The sequence below is a fragment of the Physella acuta genome, unplaced genomic scaffold (genome assembly GCF_028476545.2).
Source record: "Physella acuta isolate Inbredline_101_S28 unplaced genomic scaffold, ASM2847654v3 ptg000269l, whole genome shotgun sequence".
NCBI classification, from domain to species: Eukaryota; Metazoa; Mollusca; class Gastropoda; family Physidae; genus Physella; species Physella acuta.
In genome coordinates this window covers 447,723-469,830 of record NW_026731788.1, presented here as the reverse complement: position 1 = coordinate 469,830, position 22,108 = coordinate 447,723, and the positions used below count along the sequence as shown (strand labels likewise).

At 36.6% G+C, this 22,108-nt stretch overlaps 2 protein-coding genes and 2 non-coding genes across 4 annotated transcripts; all 4 read right to left on the bottom strand.

Annotated features, from left to right (window-relative positions):
* Positions 1 to 11,665: 11,665 nt before the first annotated feature.
* LOC131939226 (uncharacterized) lies at positions 11,666 to 12,706 on the bottom strand. Its single transcript, XM_059297427.1, has 2 exons — positions 12,251 to 12,706; positions 11,666 to 11,914 (listed from the first exon to the last, which is right to left on the bottom strand). Exons 1-2 carry the CDS (start codon positions 12,704 to 12,706, stop codon positions 11,666 to 11,668), a joined length of 705 nt encoding a protein of 234 aa, XP_059153410.1.
* An 888-nt stretch (positions 12,707 to 13,594) lies between these two features.
* Positions 13,595 to 13,666, bottom strand: Trnam-cau (transfer RNA methionine (anticodon CAU)). Its single transcript has one exon. It is a non-coding gene; the product is annotated as a tRNA-Met (tRNA).
* Positions 13,667 to 16,930: 3,264 nt separating this feature from the next.
* Positions 16,931 to 17,898, bottom strand: LOC131939225 (uncharacterized). The gene is made up of 2 exons (XM_059297426.1): positions 17,356 to 17,898; positions 16,931 to 17,179 (listed from the first exon to the last, which is right to left on the bottom strand). The coding sequence occupies exons 1-2, from the start codon at positions 17,896 to 17,898 to the stop codon at positions 16,931 to 16,933; spliced, it is 792 nt and encodes a 263-aa protein (XP_059153409.1).
* A 902-nt stretch (positions 17,899 to 18,800) lies between these two features.
* Trnam-cau (transfer RNA methionine (anticodon CAU)) lies at positions 18,801 to 18,872 on the bottom strand. The gene has a single exon. It is a non-coding gene; the product is annotated as a tRNA-Met (tRNA).
* Between the last annotated feature and the right edge of the window lie 3,236 nt (positions 18,873 to 22,108).

Below are 22,108 nucleotides of genomic sequence, written 5' to 3'. Positions count from 1 at the left end.
GTCATGACAGTGTTGGCCATCCCCTCCCTCCCTTTCATGTACGCCATGGCCGCTGATGACCTAGATTTCCAGCTTCTAGGGGAGGCGTTCGAATCCCGCGGGCTCCAACGGAAGTTCAACTTCTACACTGGCCGTGTTTCTGGGAAAATTATCGTTGCAGTCATATCAGTAATGTACATTCTTCACTGTGCTCTTCTAATCATAGACGGCGCCACTAATGAAACTTTTATTCAACTTTACAACGAAATCCTAGACCTTTCATGGAAGAAACAGCTAAGACAAAATGTCACGTGGGTTAGGTATCAATTCAAAAGAATTCGAATCCCGATTAAAAAATGTGGGATTTTCGTATTGCCCATTTGGATACTGTCAGCCATTTTTTTCCCCATGTATGTAATGATGTCCATTATCTACCACGCCCCAATGCTGCAGCTTGTTGTTCAAGTTATACGGAAGAGTTATCGACAAGCCAAATCTTTAAAACAGAAACCTAACGACAGGATCAAAGCTTACAACGGCTGTCAACTCTTCTGGTTCTTCTTCACAATCCTCTTCGTCTTCATCGTACTCACCATCGGCACCAACTTCCTTGTTCACGTGCTGGCTATGGTCATCGTGACGGTGGTAGTAGAGGCTGACCTCATCTACCGCATCCTTCCCGTGGTGCTGCTGTTCTTCATGTACATCCGGGACTCGTACAGTCGTGTAGGGCTGGGATACGACGTCTTCTACAACATATTGCTGGATGCCGTAAAGTCCAAGGAGAAGAAAGCGATGAAGGCCGAGGCTATGAAGCCCAAACACCAACAGACCAACAGAGTTTTTAAGGTGGATGTTGAGAAACTACATGACGCTTCAGAAACTGGTGAGTTTGGCGCATTTTGCACTTTTTTTGCTACCGACATTTATAGTATCAGTTTGTCTAGCCTCTTTGTACAGCTTGTGAGGACTAATAGAAAACTCAATCGTTCCTGTCTTTCAATTATCTGTATCCAAAGCAGTTATCCAACAAAAAAAGTTTTTTAAATAAACTTTAATTTCAAAATAAATATTTTGTAGGCTAGTACAGTTTTATAGAGAAGATAATAAAATATATCACATACTTTATAATAAATAATATGGGAACTGGCATAGAACTAGAAAAAAATAATAATTTAGGACAGCGCAGGAAATCTACGTTTTGGACGTTGCATTATTCAAGAGCATCGTTTGATCAAACACTTTAAATACATTTGTTTTAGCCTAAATGGTTCTGCAAAAAGCAACAGATTTAAAGTTGATTTCTTAAAACTTTAGATCTGCAGGAAAGTATTAGTTTGTCTACTGAAAGTCATTTGGACAACTTTTCCAGATGGTGCAGATGATATAGTCGTTGATGTAGCAGATGTTCCTGTTCCCCAGACCAAAAGACTTTTTTACGGGAAGCACGGCAACATCCGACTACACCAGAGACAACTGCTGCTGTTTCTAACTAGGGACGACTTTCTGCACATGTCAGAGAAATTTTTCTTTCATTGTTGTACCATGGACTGTGCTGGGAGTCCTGGGCCTATTGTAGAGAGCTATGTTAAGGTATCAATGTACTGGTCCTATCGTAGAGAGCTATGTTAAGGTAATAATGTCCTGGTCCTATCGTAGAGAGCTATGTTAAGGTAATAATGTCCTGGTCCTATCGTAGAGAGCTATGTTAAGGTAATAATGTCCTGGTCCTATTTTAGAGAGCTATGTTAAGGTAATAATGTCCTGGTCCTATCGTAGAGAGCTATGTTAAGGCAACAATGTCCTGGTCCTAGAGAGCTATGTTAAGGTAATAATGTCTATGTCCTATTGTAGAGAGCTATGTTAAGGTAACAATGTCCTGGTCCTAGAGAGCTATGTTAAGGTAATAATGTCCTGGTCCTATTGTAGAAAGCTATGTTAAGGTAAAAAAATGGTGGTCCTAATAACAATAATTTGATAATAATTTGTTCTAGTCTTATTTGCTAGAAGATTTATAGAGAATTAAAGGCTTGTAATTTAAAAACAAAAAAATTATTTAAGAATAATTTAAACAAAAATATATCCAATCATATATCTTTATTTAGCTTGTTTATTTTATAACATATCTATATCTTCACATAACTACTTCACACGACGATTCCTGTAGCTCTAAAACTAACCTTATGATCTCTGTAACTCATCACCTCATATAATCACTGAACCTTATACGACCTGCCTTGTACATTGACCTTTTAACCCATCACCAATGTTCCCCCATAAACAGGCAACGCTAGAAGTTGTTAAGATCGGAATCTTCCTTCTCTTCGTCTTCCTGGTGGTGATGGCGTACGGCAGCACCTACTACATCTCACCTGCCAATCACCTGTTTGTCACCATCATCTCTGGTCTGGTGCCGCTGATCATCAGGAACGTCTTTTGTTTGGCTGGGGCCACACCTGTTGAAACCGTCAATACGAAAAATTACAGGTAAGTCGAACATTCATATTCTAGAACAAAACATGATGAAGTTAGAAATCTATAGAATACGGTAAAATTAAACAAAAATAAAAACCATTCTAATAAGAAAGTTTTATGCACTGAAAAGAATAAAATAAAACATTTCTTTCTTTAATAAAAGTTACTTTTTAATTTTCTAGTATTATATCTTGTTATCGACCCCTATATTGTTAAATATAGTAATCTTTAAATAATTTTATTGGAATAATTATACATCCAATGAAATTAAAAATTTGATATGTTTGCATTGTCATCGAAGACAAATGTATCAAGAAAGAAACAAATTACTAATTTAGAAGTGGGTCGAAATTGGGTATTAAAATTTGCCGAAGATCCATAAAATTCAAACATTGTGAACTAAAAATCTTGTAACAGCTCTTATTAAAAGTTACGTTACGTTACGTTTGCCTGTCGTCCATACTGGGACATAGGCGCTGTCAAAAGCTCTCCAGACGTCTCTGTCCAGGGCTAGTCTCTCCAACTGTCCCCAGGTGTATCCAATCTTCTTGGTGTCTTCTTCCAGGTCACGTCTCCAGGTCTTTCTTGGTCTGCCTCTCCTCCTCCTGCCTTGTGGATTCCAGGTGAGGGCCAGTCTTGTTAGGCTTCCTGAGTGTTTGGCCAATCCATTTCCGTTTTCTCTGGAGGATCTCTACTTCAACTGGCAGTTGATTTGTCCGTTGCCATAAAACATCATTTCTGATGGTTTTAGGCCAGCGAATTCGCAGGATCTTTCTGAGGCGTGCGTTTATAAATGATTGTATTTTCTTCTTATTTATAGCAGTTATTCTCCGTGTCTCGGCTCCATAGAGTAAAACAGGTTTTACTAGTGTGTTGAAGATCCGGATTTTTTAATCCAAGGGTTAAATCTCCAGAACGCCAAACATTTGTTAGTTGGTTGAAGACTGCTCTTGCCTTGCCCGTCCTTTTTTGTCTGTTTCTGTCCCACCCGGCTTATCAACAATACTTCCAAGGTAGGTGAATCTATCCACTTCTTCTAGGGCTTCTTCTGCCAGTGTTATAGGGTTGCTGTTTGATGCATTGACTTTGAGAACTTTACTTTTCCCTCTAAGGATGTTCAGGCCCAGGCATGTAGAAAATTTAGCAACACTGTTGGTTTTATCCTGCATTTGCTGTTGTGTGTGAGAAAGAAAGGCCAGGTCTTCAGCATAGTCCAGGTCATCCAGCTGGCTCCACATTGTCTACTGTATACCGTTTCGCGTTTTCTCTGTTGACATCTTCATAATCCAGTCTATGGCCAGCAAGAACAGGAACGGTGAAAGTAGACAACCCTGCCTTACTCCAGTCCGTACTGGGAAGGCCTCTGTAGTCTGTTGGCCATGCACTACTCTACATTTGAGACCTTCATATAAAGACATAATAATGTTGGCTATTTTCTGTGGCACCCCGTAGTGTCTCAACAATTTCCACATTGGCTGCCTATCCAGGCTATCAAAGGCCTTCATATAATCTATGAAATTAATATAGAGAGATGAGTTCCACTCTTGGGTCTGTTCAATGATGATGCGCAGGGTAGCAATTTGGTCTATGCATGACCTTTCCTTCCTAAAGCCCGCCTGTTGATCTCGAAGCTGGGGATCTATCGCTTCCTTCATTTTGTTTAATAATATTCTGTTGAAGACTTTGACTGGGATGGACAAAAGTGTTATCCCTCTATAGTTAGAGCATAATATTTCTCAAAATTTTCTAAATGCGCACGTCCATGTTACGACAATAATGTTTCATAAAACCTTTGGGTATTACAAAATATATCTCCGCTCATCCCCAGGTTCGAGGCCCAGCTGAATGAAAAAATTGAAACCTTCGGCCAGTCTTGGGATGTCAAGGATATAACCCTAGTCAACCCCAACCCAAATAACAACATGAGAACCGGGGACCTGATTGACCTCATTCTGGACTTAAATGGGAACTGTACGGAGGAAGACATTTGAAAGGTGGAGGAAGCAGAGGATGATCTCCAGAAGCTCGAGCCTGTATGAGCCCAAGATGTTTATTTTAGCTATTTTATTGAAATGTATTATATTTGTTTATACAACGTTACATAAAGACTAGATACATGCTAGAAGCTTCCCAGTGTATACACTATTAGTGTTAGCTTCTCGTTCATTGTCTTTTTCACTTTCTTGTATATACGAGGTATAGAGAAAGTCTTGTAATCGTGCAAAAGAGCAAGATATTTTTTAAATCTCGACGTTTTACACCTCCTTGAGTCGGAAAATGATAGTTTTGCAATCTTGTCCGTATGTCTGTGTGTGTGTATGTGTGTGTCTGTAAACACGATAACTTGAGGACCGTTACAGCTAGCTTGATGAAATTTCATAATTAAGTAATATATCAAAATCGTAGATCCGTATCAACTTATGAGTGATATCCGTCACGTCATCAACAGTAAGCTAACTATCCGTCAAGTCATCAACAGCAAGCTAACTATCCGTCAAGTTATCAACAGCAAAAGCTAACAAACCAAGTCATCAGCAAAAAGCCATCTAGCCAAGACATTAACAGCAAGCCAACTAGCAGTCAAGTCATCATGTATGATACAAATGTCCAAAGGCAAACAGTCAAAAGTATAAATATTTATTTTGTTTGTCTTTTCTTTTTTTCTGTTCATTTTTACTTTCTCGTATATACGAAGTATAGAGAAAGTCTTGTAATCGTGCACTGATACGGAAAAACATAATTTTGCAATCTTGTCCGTATGTCTGTGTGTCTGTCTGTGTGTCTGTCTGTGTGTCTATCTGTATGTCCGTGTGTAAACACGATAACTTGAGTACCGTTACTGCTAGGCTGATGAAATTTCATATATAAGTATTTTATCAAAATCGTAGATCCGTATCAACTTTTGAGCGATTTCCGATAACCGGAAGTGGTACTTTTCCTACTTTGAATTTTTTAAAAGCCTATAACTTGAGTACTATTTCAGATAGATAAACGAAATTTCACATGTCAGTAAAAGATCTAACTCTCTACCTTGTATTAAATTTTGAGTAATTTCCGTTGACCGGAAGTAGTAATTTACGCTACTTTCGATTTCTCAAAAAAACTAATGTAAATTTTAAAAGTACTAATAATATTGCGCACTATTATGCGCTTTTTTATTTGGCGTTCACTTGGTGTGCAATTAATTTGTCTACGAGATGTTATTCTATTTTTAAAACTTTAAGTATTTAAAATGGATTAAAAATCATGTCTATAGCCCGAGTTCCCATCCCCTGTTATTTTATATAAGAATATTCGAGAAAGTTTAGGGGAGATCACTCCCGGTTTATTTATTCGATGCATAGATTTTAAAAAATTAAAGTATTTTTCGTGCTTTCTTTAAATCATAATATTTCAATTTTTTTATACTTTAAAACACGTAGGTTTAATAGGAAAGAATAAATGAAAGTGAGAAGGATGGATTTGTCTAAACTTGAATGAAGTTGTCTGTTTATGTTGTGACTTCAGTGTATAATACTAAAATAACACTTTGTCTGGGTTAATAATGTAAAAGATTTCATGTCCTAACGCAGTTTGGCCATGTCCTCACACATTTTGGCCATGTTCTCACACAGTTTGACCATGCCCTCCCCCAGTTTGACCATGTCCTCACACAGTTTGGCCATATCTTAACGCAGATGGTTTGGCCATTGAAGTAAACACGTAGAAACACAAATATAAAGATTTTATGCATGTTATATCGCTTTTCAATTTTTACAAGCTTTTATTTAATTCACTTCCTGTGTCGTCAATCGTCAGTCGTCAATCTAGATCGAAACGCCCGAGCGAAAATTCGGGCACTTCTAACTGATAGATTCGGCTCAAAGTTGACATGTGGGTCGAGAAATAAAGTCAATGCATCATGACATTAAATTTGACTTAATTGGATGCCTAATTAATTTTTTATTTTTTATGAATTAATTAAAATTTTGTCCAAATTAGTAGGGTGTCTCATCAAACTATTCCGAACTATTACACACTCTTCATCAAATTCATTTGGTGCGCAACTCTATCGCATTAATAAGTACGGGGAAAAAATTCATAAAAGACGTTTTAATAACAAGCGTTTATATTGCAAAAAGAAGAGATCGTGGAGAAGAACGGTAGTGGAAGTAGCAAAGACCGGTGAAGAGAGCAGCCCAAAACAGAGTCCGCTTGATAAGTGTAACGGCAGCCCTATGCTCCCTAGTGGATGAAATGAAATGATGAATGAAGTTAAAAAAATGTAAATATGCACCTTTTAAGGAAAATACGTAGCACTTGATGCGATCATGCCGTCTGTTTAACATTGCGTGTTGATATACCGTAATAATTATTTAAAATTATTACCTATTTAAAATATTTAGAAGGCTACTAAGTCTAAACTTACCTTTACTTCACTCTAGTGACTTTTCGACTCCATTTAACTCCCTCACATTAATTTGTTTTCATTTGTACTTCCTGTATGTGTGGTATACGTAGTGGTAAGCGTGTATGTCCTGGCGAGTGGTATTTATGATGTGCCGTGAGTGGATTGAAGTGTTAGTGCGATTAAGTGTGGATTGTGGTGCGTGCTATATGATATAATGATATGTGAGTCTCAGGTTGTGTGGTTTTTTATGTTAAAGAAAGAATATTAAATTCTACTCCATTTTACTTTTTACTGCGGTGCTATAATATATTCTTGTACGATCTAATTTATTCTACTTTATTCTACTGTCGTCTACTATTTTTTTAAAATTTTAAGCTATTACATTATTCTCAATTTTAATTATTTTGACTAAACTGAACTATATTCTACCATATTCTATTGATGTCTATTAACGTCTATCACATTATACTTTACCTCTTCCATTCTATTCAAGAAGCGGAATAGAACCCCGCAACGCGTGGGGTGAGTGCAAGGGGGGGGGGGGCGGCATCTAGGGGGCCGCAAATTGCCTTTTTTTTACAAAAAATTCAAAATTATTTGTTTCAAAATTCGACTTTTTTTTAAATTAAAAAATATTTGCTTTATAGAACTTGATAGTGGTTTTGTAAAAAGTAAATTGATCTAATACATTGAGGATTGTTCAGCAGTCACTGACACACGACTGTAGTGTGAAAGATAGGCAAACGTTCAAACTACTTCCATGCCTTATTGTTTTTTTAAACAGTCTAATTGAGGGGGGGGGGGGTCATTAGATTCTTGCACTAAAAAAACAAAACTAATTAATTTTCTTAATTATTTTTTAAATAAAATATACTAAATAAAAACATATTTGTAAACAAATCTGTTGCATCACGACCCCACCTCTAGACTGCATGGTCAGATAAGCGTGACTGCGTGACCAGTGGGGCCTAACGAGATCTATTGTTACCCGTCTCGCTCAGAGTAAACAGCCGACACAAAAAACTAACATCAATGTCGGTCAGTGGATAAAAACTGGATTCACCTTGTCAAAGCTTTAGACAATGTTTAAATATTGCTTTATGGGATAGACAATGTTTTTTAATTCAGTAAACTAAAAAATCTCATCCACCAACTATGGAAATGAAATGGTTGATCGAAATATCCACTGGCCTTATATTAGCCCTCCCAACATGTACCTAAGCTGAAGTTACGTCATGGTCAGTTCACTTGAACAATACCTCGTTAAAATATCGTTCGTGGCATTGCGGTGAAAAGGTGGTGAAATGTAAACATCAGGATCATCAGAAGTAACAGCAAATTTGTATTTTTGTTGTTGCATCACGGTCCCACCTCTAAACACGCATGACCAGATAGGCGTGACCGCGCAACCACTGGTACGTATCGAGATCTATTGTTACCTGTCTCGCTCAAGGTAAACAGCGGACAGAAAAAATAACATCAGTGGCGATAAGCGGACCAAAACCTTGATTTACCTTGTCAAAACTTTAGACAATGTTTATATATCGCTCCATGTGAGATAAATAGTCGCCTAATCACATGTTCCTAAACTAACATCGTTTCACTTATTTTATAAGTGAGTTAATTTGTTTTAATAACTAGTCATGTAACATCGTTGACCCTTATCAAAACAAATTATAATGAGTTTAGTTTATTTTTCGTATTTCTTAAATTGTTTAATAAATCAAATGTAAATAGAGCTGACTGCCTTAAATACAACTGTCTAGAGGATGGTTTATAATCACCTCGAGCGAATGGTTTTTAACAAAACAACTATTTTACATTAATCATATTCTTTTTTTAATTCATTGTAAACCTACCGCACTAAAAATCACAACACCAAATCACATTGAAAAGTAATTCCACTACACATATATTTACAGTTAATATTGTATCATACAGAAGAATAATGAGTTCTTTGTCATGAAAACAAAATATCTATGGGCCCAGAACGCTTCCACTGCGCCACTCTGCTGTTGACCTTGATTTTGAGGAATTAAGTTATTAAAAAATTGAAAAGCTATACAAAATTCATTAAATCTCTATATTTGTGTTTCTTCGTGTTTACTTCCATGGCCAAATCAACTGCGTTAGGACATGGAATTTTCTACATTCTTAACCCGGACAAACTGGTATTTTAAATATACGCTGACGTCAGAACAGACAACTTATTTCAAGTTCAGATAACTCCAGTATTCATTTAGTTTTATAATTTCGCTCATTTTAAATCTGCGTGTTTTAAAGTGAAAAGCAAACGGAAGTATTATGACTTAAAGAAAGCAAAAAAAAATACTTTCATTTTTTTTTTAATATGCATAAAAAAAACCAACAGAAAAGAACAGAAAAACAAAATAAAGATTCATAGTTTCGACTGTTTGCCTTTGGAAATTTGTATCATACATGATGACTTGACTGCTAGTTGGCTTGCTATTGATGTTTTGGCTTATCTTATTATATTTAACACCAGTTAAAAGTTTTCATTTGACTGCTATTATAGTGAATGACATGAGGGCTGATATGTTAATGTTAATGATTAGACGGCTTGTTGGCTTGCTGTTGATGCCTATACAGCTAGTTGGCTCGCTATAAATATCTTATTTTTCCGTGTTTGCTTGGTTGTCAGTTAGTGTGTTAGTTGTTCCTTGTTTTTCTGTATGTGGGTTAGTTGTGGTTCGTTGGTTGTCTGTTAGTGGGTTAGTTGTTCGTTGTTTGTCTGTTAGTGGGTTAGTTGTCGTTCGTTGGTTGTCTGTTAGTGGGTTAGTTGTTCGTTGTTTGTCTGTTAGTGGGTTAGTTGTTAGTTGGTTGTCTGTTAGTGGGTTAGTTGTTCGTTGTTTGTCTGTTAGTGAGTTAGTTGTCGTTCGTTGGTTGTCTGTTAGTGGGTTAGTTGTCGTTCGTTGGTTGTCTGTTAGTGAGTTAGTTGTCGTTCGTTGGTTGTCTGCTAGTGAGCTAGTTGTCGTTTGTTGTTTGTCTATTAGTGAGTTAGTTTTCGTTTATTTGTCCATTTTTGATTAGTGGTTTAAGTAAGGTTTGTTGATTGGTTTTTGTCAGATTTTTGTCTATTAGTTGTTTTTTTTAACTTTGATCGCGCTTGCTCTTAAAACACTTATATAAAACTTATTGTGTCTAATCGTAGAGTTGATGGGTCATCTCGATGATAGGTCCTTTCGATAATAAGTTTCTACTTATTTTTAAGCAGTCTAATGGAAGTCTAATATTTTTTTTTGCTAAGCAAATAAAAAAATAACTGTTTCTCAACCATTTAAAAAAAAACTAATTTAAAACATACGTTTTAACGAATTTTAATCTAATTTGATAAAATGTATACATAAAAGCACTGTGATAAAGCAAACACCGCAAGCCATTACACATATCAAGCTCACGTAACATACTCACGAACGCAATGTAAGATTTTAAGTTCCAGATTTAAAACTCAATGTCATGTCATAATGAGTTTGGGTGGTAATTTTGTGTTTATGTCATCACCGATAGACTTTGAATTGAATTATTTTAAATTAATAAATAAAAAATAATGAGAGAGACAGCCATATAATTAATCACTTTCAAAATAATGCGAAGTAAATACAAGTAAATTATTATTTAAAAATATCTATATTTAAATATCCGAACACGATTCTGTTAAGTAGTTTATCAATGTATACTGTCTTGTTACCAAATGACCAGTATAAACAATTCAATAAAAGCTTTAAATTTTCTATTTTCTCCTATGATGTTCCAGGAGGTTTACAACAATTCAAATCCACCATTTTCCCTCTCAGTTTTCACGGGCTTGGGACCGTCACAATGGCGGGGCCAATGTGGCCTGATTAAAAATGTTTGACCAACCGGGGCCACAACAGTTGTTAGTTTATTAGTGTGTTAGTTACCACATCAAAGAAAATTTTTATTTATTGTTTTACAGAAAATGAAAACTCAAAAATATATAACCAGTTTTTAAATGTTAAATTAACAAGTGTTATGAGTTTAAAGTTTCATAATGAGTTTAAGAGCAATTAAAGGAATATCAAATTTCTGACTGATTTTACGGTAGTTAAGGTGCGATGTTATTCCTATTAAGCGATGTTTTAATGATGCCTTTTCTTAACTTAAATATACAAATGTAGGCCCAGAAGCAAATGGCCTCCATTGTTTTCTATTCTTATATAGGCATGCACTAAAATTTAAATAACTGCTAATTCATTAATACCCTGAGATTTAATATTAAATTAAGCACTATAGATTTGCAATTTTATATAAACTGATCTAAATGTTAAATTCTGGTTAAATCTTATTTGTTTTATGGTAATATTTCATACATTATTTCTTATATGCATCAGAAATTATTCCAACAAAATTTTTTTTATTTTCTTAGTCTGATTTAAAACAACTGAAGCTATTCCGAATTAAATGAAAACAGCCAAACGTTTTAAAAATAATTCAATTTTTTTCTTGACAATCAATGAACCGTGCACTGGTAAATCAAGACGTGTTAATATTAATTATTTAAGGTTAATGAGTGTTTCAAATAGAGTAGCTATAAACATATTTTGATTTCTAGGATAGTAAACTTGTTAAAACAGGGATTGACACGTTAAAAACTGCAAGATTGTTAGATTTTAATTACATGAAGTATGAGAAAAATATGTTAGCGTGAAATATTTTAGTATTTACGAAAGAAACAAAAGTGAGAAGAAAAAAACATGCAGAGAAAATGGAGACAAATAGAAAAGGAGAGGAAATAAAATAAAACCTAAAAGACCATACGAACCAAACGTGCTTTTACATCTAGAGCTGCTGCACTCTCTCTGCCAGCCAGGCGGCCGCTCCCAGAGTTTCTATCAGCTGTGAGATGTCCCACCTGGAGGCGGGGTCAGGGTGGAGAAGGTTCTCCAATACATTCTTATACAACAGCATGGGGAACGGCCAGACAAACGTCTTGGTCATCTTCAGGTAGTCCAGGGTTTCTTCTGGCTCGTCACAATCACATTGGAAGAGCAGGCACCACAGCACTACGCCAAGTGCATACATGTCGAGCTGGGGATACAAAGTGCATACATGTCAAAATGTGGATACAACTTGCATACATGTCGAGCTGGGGATACAAAGTGCATATATGTCAAGCTGGAGATACTAAACGTAAAAATGTTAAATCAACTAGCTTTATGCATATACAAATAGGTTTTAGTAAGACTATCTTAATGGTTGTAAAGAACTATGTTTTCTAACTAGCACACAAACTATTAATAAGTGCAACAAGAGACACGTTACCTTAAATCCGTCGTACCATCCTTCCGGGTTTTGCAGCATCTCTGGTGCCATGTACGGAACAGTTCCAACTTTCTTGTTGACCAGCACACAGCCAGGTTATACCTTGCAGGACATGTCGAAGTCCGTGATGTACAGGTGATGCTCCGCGTCCAGCAAGATGTTGTCCAGCTTGATGTCCCTGTGTACGATGTTCTGACCAAGGAGGTACTTGACAGCACTGCACATCTGAAGGAGGTAGTGGTCAATCTGACGCTGACCGATCTTGCCTATCATGTTGTAGAGGGCACCGAGTTCACAGTACGGCATGCCAATGACGTTATGTTTAGGAAAAGACATCGAAATCTCGTAGACCATGACGTTGGGATGGCAAATCTTCTCCAACACTCTCACTTCAAGCAGGAAAGCTTGGTACGATCTCTTGGTATTCTTGAACACTTTCAGAACTTTCTTCACCGTGGGGTCTTCCTCTAGTGTAGCCAAGTATATCTTTTGTTTGGTCCTTTCAAGAGTCTCCACTTTTCTAACACCAAGGATTTCGAACATGTCGAGTTTTCCCATATCAAAAACCGTAACTGAGATAGACATTATTTTTTTATTCAGTAAACTGAGAAATCTCATCCACCAACTACGGAAATGAAATGGTTGATCGAAAGATCCACTGGCCTTATATTAGCCCTCCCAACATGTACCTAAGCTGAAGTTACGTCATGGTCAGTTCACTTGAACAATACCTCGTTAAAATATCGTTCGTTGCATTGCGGTGAAAAGGTGGTGAAATGTAAACATCAGGATCATCAGAAGTAACAGCAAATTTGTATTTTTGTTGTTGCATCACGGCCCCCACCTCTAAACACGCATGACCAGATAGGCGTGACCGCGCAACCACTGGAAGTAATGACGTCTATTGTTACCTGTCTCGCTCAAGGTAAACAGCCATCGGAAAAAATAACATCGGTGGCGATCAGCGGACCAAAACCTGGATTCACCTTGTCAAAACTTTAGACAATGTTTTTATATCGCTTCATGTGAGAAGTCGCCTAATCACATGTTCCTAAACTAACATCGTTTCACTTATTTTATAAGTGGGTTAATTTGTTTTAATAACTAGTCATGTAACATCGTTAACCCTTATCAAAACAAATTATAATGAGTTTAGTTTATTTTTCGTATTTCTTTAATTGTTTAATAAAACAAATATAAATAGAGCTGACTGCCTTAAATACAATTGTCTAGAGGATGGTTTAATATTACCTCGAGCCAATGGTTTTTAACTAACCAACTATTTTACTTAATCATTTTCCTTTTAATTCAATGTAAACCTACCGAATTAAAAATCACAACACCAAATCACATTCCAAAGCAATTCCACTACACACAGATTTACAGTTAATATTCTGTCATTAATACAGAAGAATAATGAGTTCTTTGTCATGAAAACAAAATATCTAGCAGAGCGTGGTTTCGATCCACGGACCTCTGGGTTATGGGCCCAGCACGCTTCCACTGCGCCACTCTGCTGTTGTACTTGATTTTGAGGAATTAAGTTATTAAAAAATTGAAAAACTATACAAAATGCATTAAGCTTCTATATTTGTGTTTCTTCGTGTTTACTTCCATGGCCAAATCAACTGCGTTAGGACATGGCCGAACTGGGTGAGGACTTGGCCAAACCAACTGCGCGTGGACATGGAATTTCCTACACGAGCCGACCCGCTGCGTATCATACGCCGCTATTTAGTTGTTGTTTTTCTACTTTTCAGTAATTTATAATTTGTGAATTCGACAGTACCAATGCTGCCACTGAAAATATTTGCTTAAAAACACTAAACCCCCCCCCCCCCCCACGCGAAAGCAGCCTCCTCTTAGTTACCTCCTCTAAGTTTAAAATAGTTTCAAACTAAATTATCTGCCCCTAATAGCCGTCACCAAACCCGTCTCTATGATTGTAAAATGTAAACAGCGTGACCACAGCTCACCAAACAATGTGGGGGTGGGGTGGGGGTGGTAGTGATAGAGAGAAAGAGAGGCGACTGCAAGGAGGCGCTTGCAGCTTGTTTTCTAACGGCTCTCAGAAGAGAATTATATATATAGATTCTTAACCCGGACAAACTGGTATTTTAAATATACGCTGACGTCAGAACAGACAACTTATTTCAAGTTCAGATAACTCCAGTATTCATTTAATTTTATAATTTCGCTCATTTTAAATCTGCGTGTTTTAAAGTGAAAAGCAAACGGAAATATTATGATTTAAATAAAGCAAAAAAAAAATTCTTTAATTTTTTAAAAAATATGCATAAAAAACCCAACAGAAAAGAATAGAAAAACAAAATAAAGAATCATACTTTCGACTGTTTGCCTTTGGAAATTTGTATCATACATGATGACTTGACTGCTAGTTGGCTTGCTATTGATGTTTTGGCTTATCTTATTATATTTAACACCAGTTAATATTTTTTATTTGACAACTATTATAGTGAATGACATGAGGGCTGATATGGTTAATGTTAATGATTAGACGGCTTGTTGGCTTGTTGTTGATGACTATACAGCTAGTTGGCTTGCTATAAATATCTTATTTTTCCGTGTTTGGTTGGTTGTCAGTTAGTGTGTTAGTTGTTCCTTGTTTGTCTGTATGTGGGTTAGTTGTTGTTCGTTGGTTGTCTGTTAGTGGGTTAGTTGTTCGTTGTTTGTCTGTTAGTGGGTTAGTTGTTCGTTGTTTGTCTGTTAGTGAGTTAGTTGTCGTTCATTGGTTGTCTGTTAGTGGGTTAGTTGTTCGTTGTTTGTCTGTATGTGGGTTAGTTGTTGTTCGTTGGTTGTCTGTTAGTGGGTTAGTTGTCGTTCATTGGTTGTCTGTTAGTGGGTTAGTTGTCGTTCGTTGGTTGTCTGTTAGTGGGTTAGTTATCGTTCGTTGGTTGACTGTTAGTGGGCTAGTTGTCGTTGGTTGTTTGTCTATTAGTGAGTTACTTTTCGTTCGTTTGTCCATTTTTTAATAAGTGGTTTAAGTAAGGTTTGTTGATTGGTTTTTGTCAGATTTTTATTTGTCTGTTAGTTGTTTTGTTTTAACTTTGTTCGCGCTTGCACTTAAAACACTTATATAATACTTATAGTGTCTAATCGTAGATTTGATGGGTCATCTCGATGATAGGTCCTTTCGATAATGAGTTACTACTCATTTTTAAGCAGTCTAATGAAAGGATCGGGGCATTATATTTTTTTACTAAGCAAATTAAAAAATAACTGTTTCTCAACCATTTAAAAAAAAAACTAATTTAAAACATACATTTTAACGAATTTTAATCTAATTTAATAATATATATATAGAAAAGCACTGTGATAAAACAAACACCGCAAGCCATTACACATATCAAGCTCACATAGCATATTCACGAACGTAATGTAAGATTTTAAGTTCCAGATTTAAAACTCAATGTCATGTCATAATGAGTTTGGGTGCTAATTTTGTGCTTATGTCATCACCGATAAACTTTGAAATGAATTATTTTAAATTAATAAATTAAATTTTTTTTTAAGAGAGACAGCCATATAATTTATCACTTTCAAAATAATGCGAAGTAAATACAAGTAAATTATTATTTAAAAATATTTATATTAAATATGCGAACACGATTCTGTTAAGTAGCTATTCAATGTATGCTTTCTTCATATGACCTAGGTAAACAATTCAATAAAAAGCTTTAAATTTTCTATTTATCTGATGATGTTCCAGGAGGTCTACAGCAATTCAAATCGACCATTTTCCCTCTCAGTTTTCACGGGCTTGGGACCGTCACAATGGCGGGGCCAGTGTGGCCTGATTAAAAATGTTTGGCCAACCGGGGCCACAACAGTTGTTAGTTTATTAGTGTGTTAGTTACCACATCAAACAAAATTAATATTTATTGTTTTACAGAAAATTAAAACTTTAAAAAAATATATAACCAGTTTTTAAATGTTATGTTTAGAAGTGTTTTGAGTTTAAAGTTTAATAATGAGTTTAAGAGCAATTAAAGGAATATCAAATTTCCGACTGGTTTTACGGTAGTTAAGGTGCGATGTTATTCCTATTAAGCGATGTATTAATGATGCCTTTTCTTAATTTAAATATACAAATGTAGGCCCAGAAGCAAATGGCCTCCATTGTTTTCTATTCTTATTTAGGCATGAACTAAAATTTAAATAACTGCTAATTCATTAATACCATGAGATCTATTGTTAAATTAAGCACTATAGATTTGCAATTTTATATAAACTGATCTAAATATTAAATTCTGGTTAAATCTTATTTGCTTTATGGTAATATTTCATACATTATTTCTTATATGCATCAGAAATTATTCCAAAATAAATGTTTTATTTTCTTAGTCTGATTTAAAACCACTGAAGCTATTCCGAATTAAATGAAAACAGCCAAACGTTTTAAAAATAATTCTGTTAAATATTCAATTTTTTTCTTGACAATCAATGAACCATGCACTGGTAAATCAAGACGTGTTAATGATAATTATTTAAGGTTAATGAGTGTTTCAAATAGAGTAGCTATAAACATATTTTGATTTCTAGGATAGTAAATTTGTTAAAATACAGATTGACACGTTAAAAACAGCAAGATTTTAATTACATGAAGTGTGAGAAAAAAATGTTAGCGTGAAATATTTTAGTATTTACGAAAGAAACAAAAGTGAGAAGAAAAAAACATGCAGAGAAAAAGGAGACAAATAGAAAAGGAGATGAAATAAAATAAAACCTAAAAGACCATACGAACCAAACGTGCTTTTACATCTAGAGCTGCTGCACTCTCTCTGCCAGCCAGGCGGCCTCTCCCAGAGTTTCTATCAGCTGTGAGATGTCCCACCTGGAGGCGGGGTCAGGGTGGAGAAGGTTCTCCAATACATTCTTATACAACAGCATGGGGAACGGCCAGACAAACGTCTTGGTCATCTTCAGGTAGTCCAGGGTTTCTTCTGGCTCGTCACAATCACATTGAAAGAGCAGGCACCACAGCACTACGCCAAGGGCATACATGTCAAGCTGAGGATACAAAGTGCATACATGTCAAGCTGGAGATAGAAAACGTAAAAATGTTAAATCAACTAGCATTTTGCTTATGCTAATAGGTTTTAGTAAGACTATCTTAATGGTTGTAAAAAACTATGTTTTCTAACTAGCACACAAACTATTAATAAGTGCAACAAGAGACACGTTACCTTAAATCCGTCGTACCATCCTTCTGGGTTTTGCAGCATCTCTGGTGCCATGTACGGAACAGTTCCAACCTTCCTGTTGACCAGCACACAGCCAGGTTGGACCTTGCAGGACATGTCGAAGTCCGTGATGTACAGGTGATGCTCCGCGTCCAGCAAGATGTTGTCCAGCTTGATGTCCCTGTGTACGATGTTCTGACCATGCAGGTACTTGACGGCACTGCACATCTGAAGGAGGTAGTGGTCAATCTGACGCTGACCGATCATGCCTATCATGTTGTAGAGGGCACCGAGTTCACAGTACGGCATGCCAATGACGTTGTGTTTAGGAAAAGACATCGAAATCTCGTAGACCATGACGTTGGGATGGCAAATCTTCTCCAACACTCTCACTTCACGCAGGAAAGCTTGGTACGATCTCTTGGTATTCTTGAACACTTTCAGGACTTTCTTCACCGTGGGGTCTTCCTCTAGTGTAGCCAAGTATATCTTTTGTTTGGTCCTTTCAAGAGTCTTCACTTTTCTAACACCAACTATTTCGAACATGTCGAGATTGCCCATATCAAGAACCTTAACTGGGATAGACATTATTTTTTTATTCAGTAAACTGAGAAATCTCATCCACCAACTACGGAAATGAAATTGTTGATCGAAAGATCCACTGGCCTTATATTAGCCCTCCCAACATATACCTAAGCTGAAGTTACGTCATGGTCAGTTCACTTGAACAATACCTCGTTAAAATATCGTTCGTGGCATTGCGGTGAAAATGTGGTGGAATGTAAACATCAGGATCATCAGAAGTAACAGAAAATTTGTATTTTTGTTGTTGCATCACGGCCCCCACCTCTAAACACGCATGACCAGATAGGCGTGACCGCGCAACCACTGGACGTAATGACGTCTATTGTTACCTGTCTCGCTCAAAGTAAACAGCCATCAGAAAAAATAACATCAGTGGCGATCAGCGGACCAAAACCTGGATTCACCTTGTCAAAACTTTAGACAATGTTTATATATCGCTTCATGTGACATAAATAGTCGCCTAATCACGTGTTCCTAAACTAACATCGTTTCACTTATTGTATAAGTGAGTTAATTTGTTTTAATAACTAGTCATGTAACATCGTTGACCCTTATCAAAACAAATTATAATGAGTTTAGTTTATTTTTCGTATTTCTTAAATTAATTAATAAATCAAATGTAAATAGAGCTGCTGCTTTAAATACAACTGTCTAGAGGATGGTTTAAAATCACCTTGAGCGAATGGTTTTAACTAACCAACTATTTTAAATTAATCAATTTCCTTTTAATTCAATGTAAACCTACCGTATTAAAAATCACAATACCAAATCACATTCCAAAGTAATTCCAATACACACAGATTTACAGTTAATATCATTAATACTGAAGAATAATGAGTTCTTTGTCATGAAAACAAAATATCTAGCAGAGCGTGGTTTCGATCCACGGACCTCTGGGTTATGGGCCCAGCACGCTTCCACTGCGCCACTCTGCTGTTGTACTTGAATTTGAGGAATTAAGTTATTAACAAATTGAAAAGCTATACAAAATGCATTAAATCTCTATATTTGTGTTTCTTCGTGTTTACTTCCATGGCCAAATCAACTGCGTTAGGACATGGCCGAACTGGGTGAGGACTTGGCCAAACCAACTGCGCGAGGACATGGAATTTTCTACATTCTTAACCCGGACAAACTGGTATTTTAAATATACGCTGACGTCAGAACAGACAACTTATTTCAAGTTCAGATAACTCCAGTATTCATTTAATTTTCTAATTTCGCTCTTTTTAAATCTGCGTCATCTCGAGTGAATGATTTCATCATAGGCCTATAGTTTACATTAATAATTTATCCAAGTTAAAACCTACCTCATTAAAAATCACAAGACCAAATCACATTCTAAAATAATTCCACTACACATAGATTTATATTTAGTATTCTGTCAATAATACAGAAGAATGAAGAGCAGTGGCGTAGCGAGGTCGGGTAGCACCCGTTGCGGCACTTAATGGTGTCACCCCCCAGATGCGTAACGACCCTTCCCGGGACAAACTTTCGATTTGCACCCCCCGCCCTTAAGTTTTTCTCTATATATTTTGCTATTTTTACTTTCTCGTATAGAGCAAGTCTTGTAATCGAGCAAAATCTCGACGTTTTACACCTCACTGATACGGAAAAACATAATTTTGCAATATTGTCCGTATGTCTGTGTGTCTGTCTGTCTGTGTGTAAACACGATAACTTGAGTACCGTTACAGCTAGGTTGATGAAATTTCATATATAAGTATTTTATCAAAATCGTAGATCCTGATCAACTTTTGAGCGATTTCCGATAACCGTAAGTGGTACTTTTTCTACTTTGAATTTTCCAAAAGCCTATAACTTGAGTACTATGTCATATAGATAAATGAAATTTCACATATAAGTAAAAGATCTAATTCTCTACCGTCTGTCAAAGTTTGAGTAATTTCCGTTGACCGAAAGTACTTCTTCCTTCCTTCCTTATACGGAAACCGGCTCAGAAGGTTGACTTCCATTAGCCAGGCAGGCCTCAGTGTAGCAAACTCCGACCACAAGAGTTTCCCACACATCTGTCGCTACTTCCGTCGGTTCTCGCCGGGCTTTCCTTCCACACCAACCAGGCTCGGGACGTCGTCCTACCGCCTGGTACCCAGCTTGATCGTGGGGGGCGTTCGAAAAAAATATGGAACGCTTCACGAATTTGCGTCCGATTTCTCAAAAACGCACGTAAATTTATAAAGTACCAATAATATCCCGCACTATTATGCACATTTTATTAGGCGTTCACTTAGTGTGCAATTCTTTTTTTTTTACGAGATTCCATTCTGTTATAAAAAGTTTAAGTAATTAAAAATGGATTACAAATATTGTCGATGTCCTGAGTTGCCATTCCTCGTAGTTTTATATTAGAATATCCGAGAAAGTTTAGGGGAGATCACTCCCGGTTTATTTGCCTTGGTGTCACCCCCCTAAATGGTGTCACCCGCTGCGGTTCGCACCTGGTTTTGAAAAGAGATGTGTGATCTGGCCCATACAAATTTTAAAGGACGCAACAAACTTTTGTTGTGCCGTGAACAATAAGGTTTAAAAAACTTCGACCAGTTAAAATTGAACGGATCAATTCCGGGGTTGCCGGAACTTGAAATAAGTTTGTTCAAATCTTTTTGTCGATGATTCCATTAAATATTAATTAATAGTTTTGGCCTCCCATCCCTATAAGAATAAATTCATTTGCCCATACCAATATTTCATTGTAATCTCTCAAAACAACAGACGAGTTGATCGAGTGGACACAACATAGAGATACCTAGAGACGCTTTACATTACACATTGTTATCAATTTGAAAGCACTTATTCAAACAACTGCTGATGACTTGACGGTTAGTTGGCTTGCTGTTGATGACTTGGCTAGTTGGCTTGCTGTTGATGAAGTGACGGCTAGATGGCTTGCTGTTGATGACTTGGCTAGTTGCCTTGCTGTTGACGAAGTGACGGCTAGTTGGCTTGCTGTTGATGAAGTGACGGCTAGTTGGCTTGCTGCTAATGACGTGACGGCTAGTTGGCTTGCTGTTGAAAACTTGGCTAGTTGGTTTGCTGTTGATGTCTTGGCTAGTTGGCTTGCTGTTGATGACTTGGCTAGTTGTGCATGCTGTTGATGACTTGGTTTGTTGTCTATCCTTGGTATTAACATCTATCACTATATATTTCGTACTAATTTGACGGCTAGTTGGTTTGCTGTTGGCTTGCTGTTGATGACTTGTCTAGTTGGCTTGCTGTTGATGTCTTGTCTAGTTAGCTTGCTGTTGATGTCTTGGTTAGTTGGCTTGCTGTTGATGACTTGGCTAGTTGGCTTGCTGTTGATGTCTTGGTTTGTTGTCTATCACTATATATTTCGTACTAATTTGACGGCTAGTTGGCTTGCTGTTGATGAATTGACCGTCTCTTCTCACCCCCCCCCCCGCTCAACGAAATGAAATTTATATAGAAATATACTTTTACCAGTGTCCACCTTCCTCTCCCCCTGGAAAATGTAGTCCGCCTCCCTCCACCCCCGAAAATGTCAAGTGCCCCCTCTCCCCCGGAGAAAAAAGTCTGAAATGAACAGTGCATGGAAATTAACTTTTAATGTTCATGTTGAAAAGGTAAACACATGCCGTTTCATTGAAATAATTATACATTCGTCCTGTTTATTTTTTATTGTGATCATATCTCCTCTCCCATTAGTGTCCCAAATTTTGAATTTAGCCTGTCCCAATTTTCACCACCCCTCCCTACATGTTACAACTAAAATGACTTTTAAATTGTATATCAGGTACGGCAACGTTGTCTATCCTGGGTTTTAACATCTGTTTCTCTAGATTTCCTACTAATTTTAAATAGTATTCATAATATGTCAACTATATATAGAAGCAGAGTGGCGCAGTGGAAGCGTGCTAGGCCCATAACCCGTGGATCGAAACCACGCTCTGCTAGATTTCTTTTGTGAAGAAAATGTCACAATTTTGCATAAGCACACGTTGGGTTAAAAGCTAAATAAAATGACATTATGAGGGAAATGTAAGTACTGTTGTGTATATTGAATTAATTTTGGAAAGATATTTGGTATCAAGCTTTAAGTTGGATTAAGTATTTCAACACGGAGGTTTTATCTGTGTTTTGGATTCTCGTTTTTGTTTTAGTCTAATATTTTTTTTTGCATTTATATTAA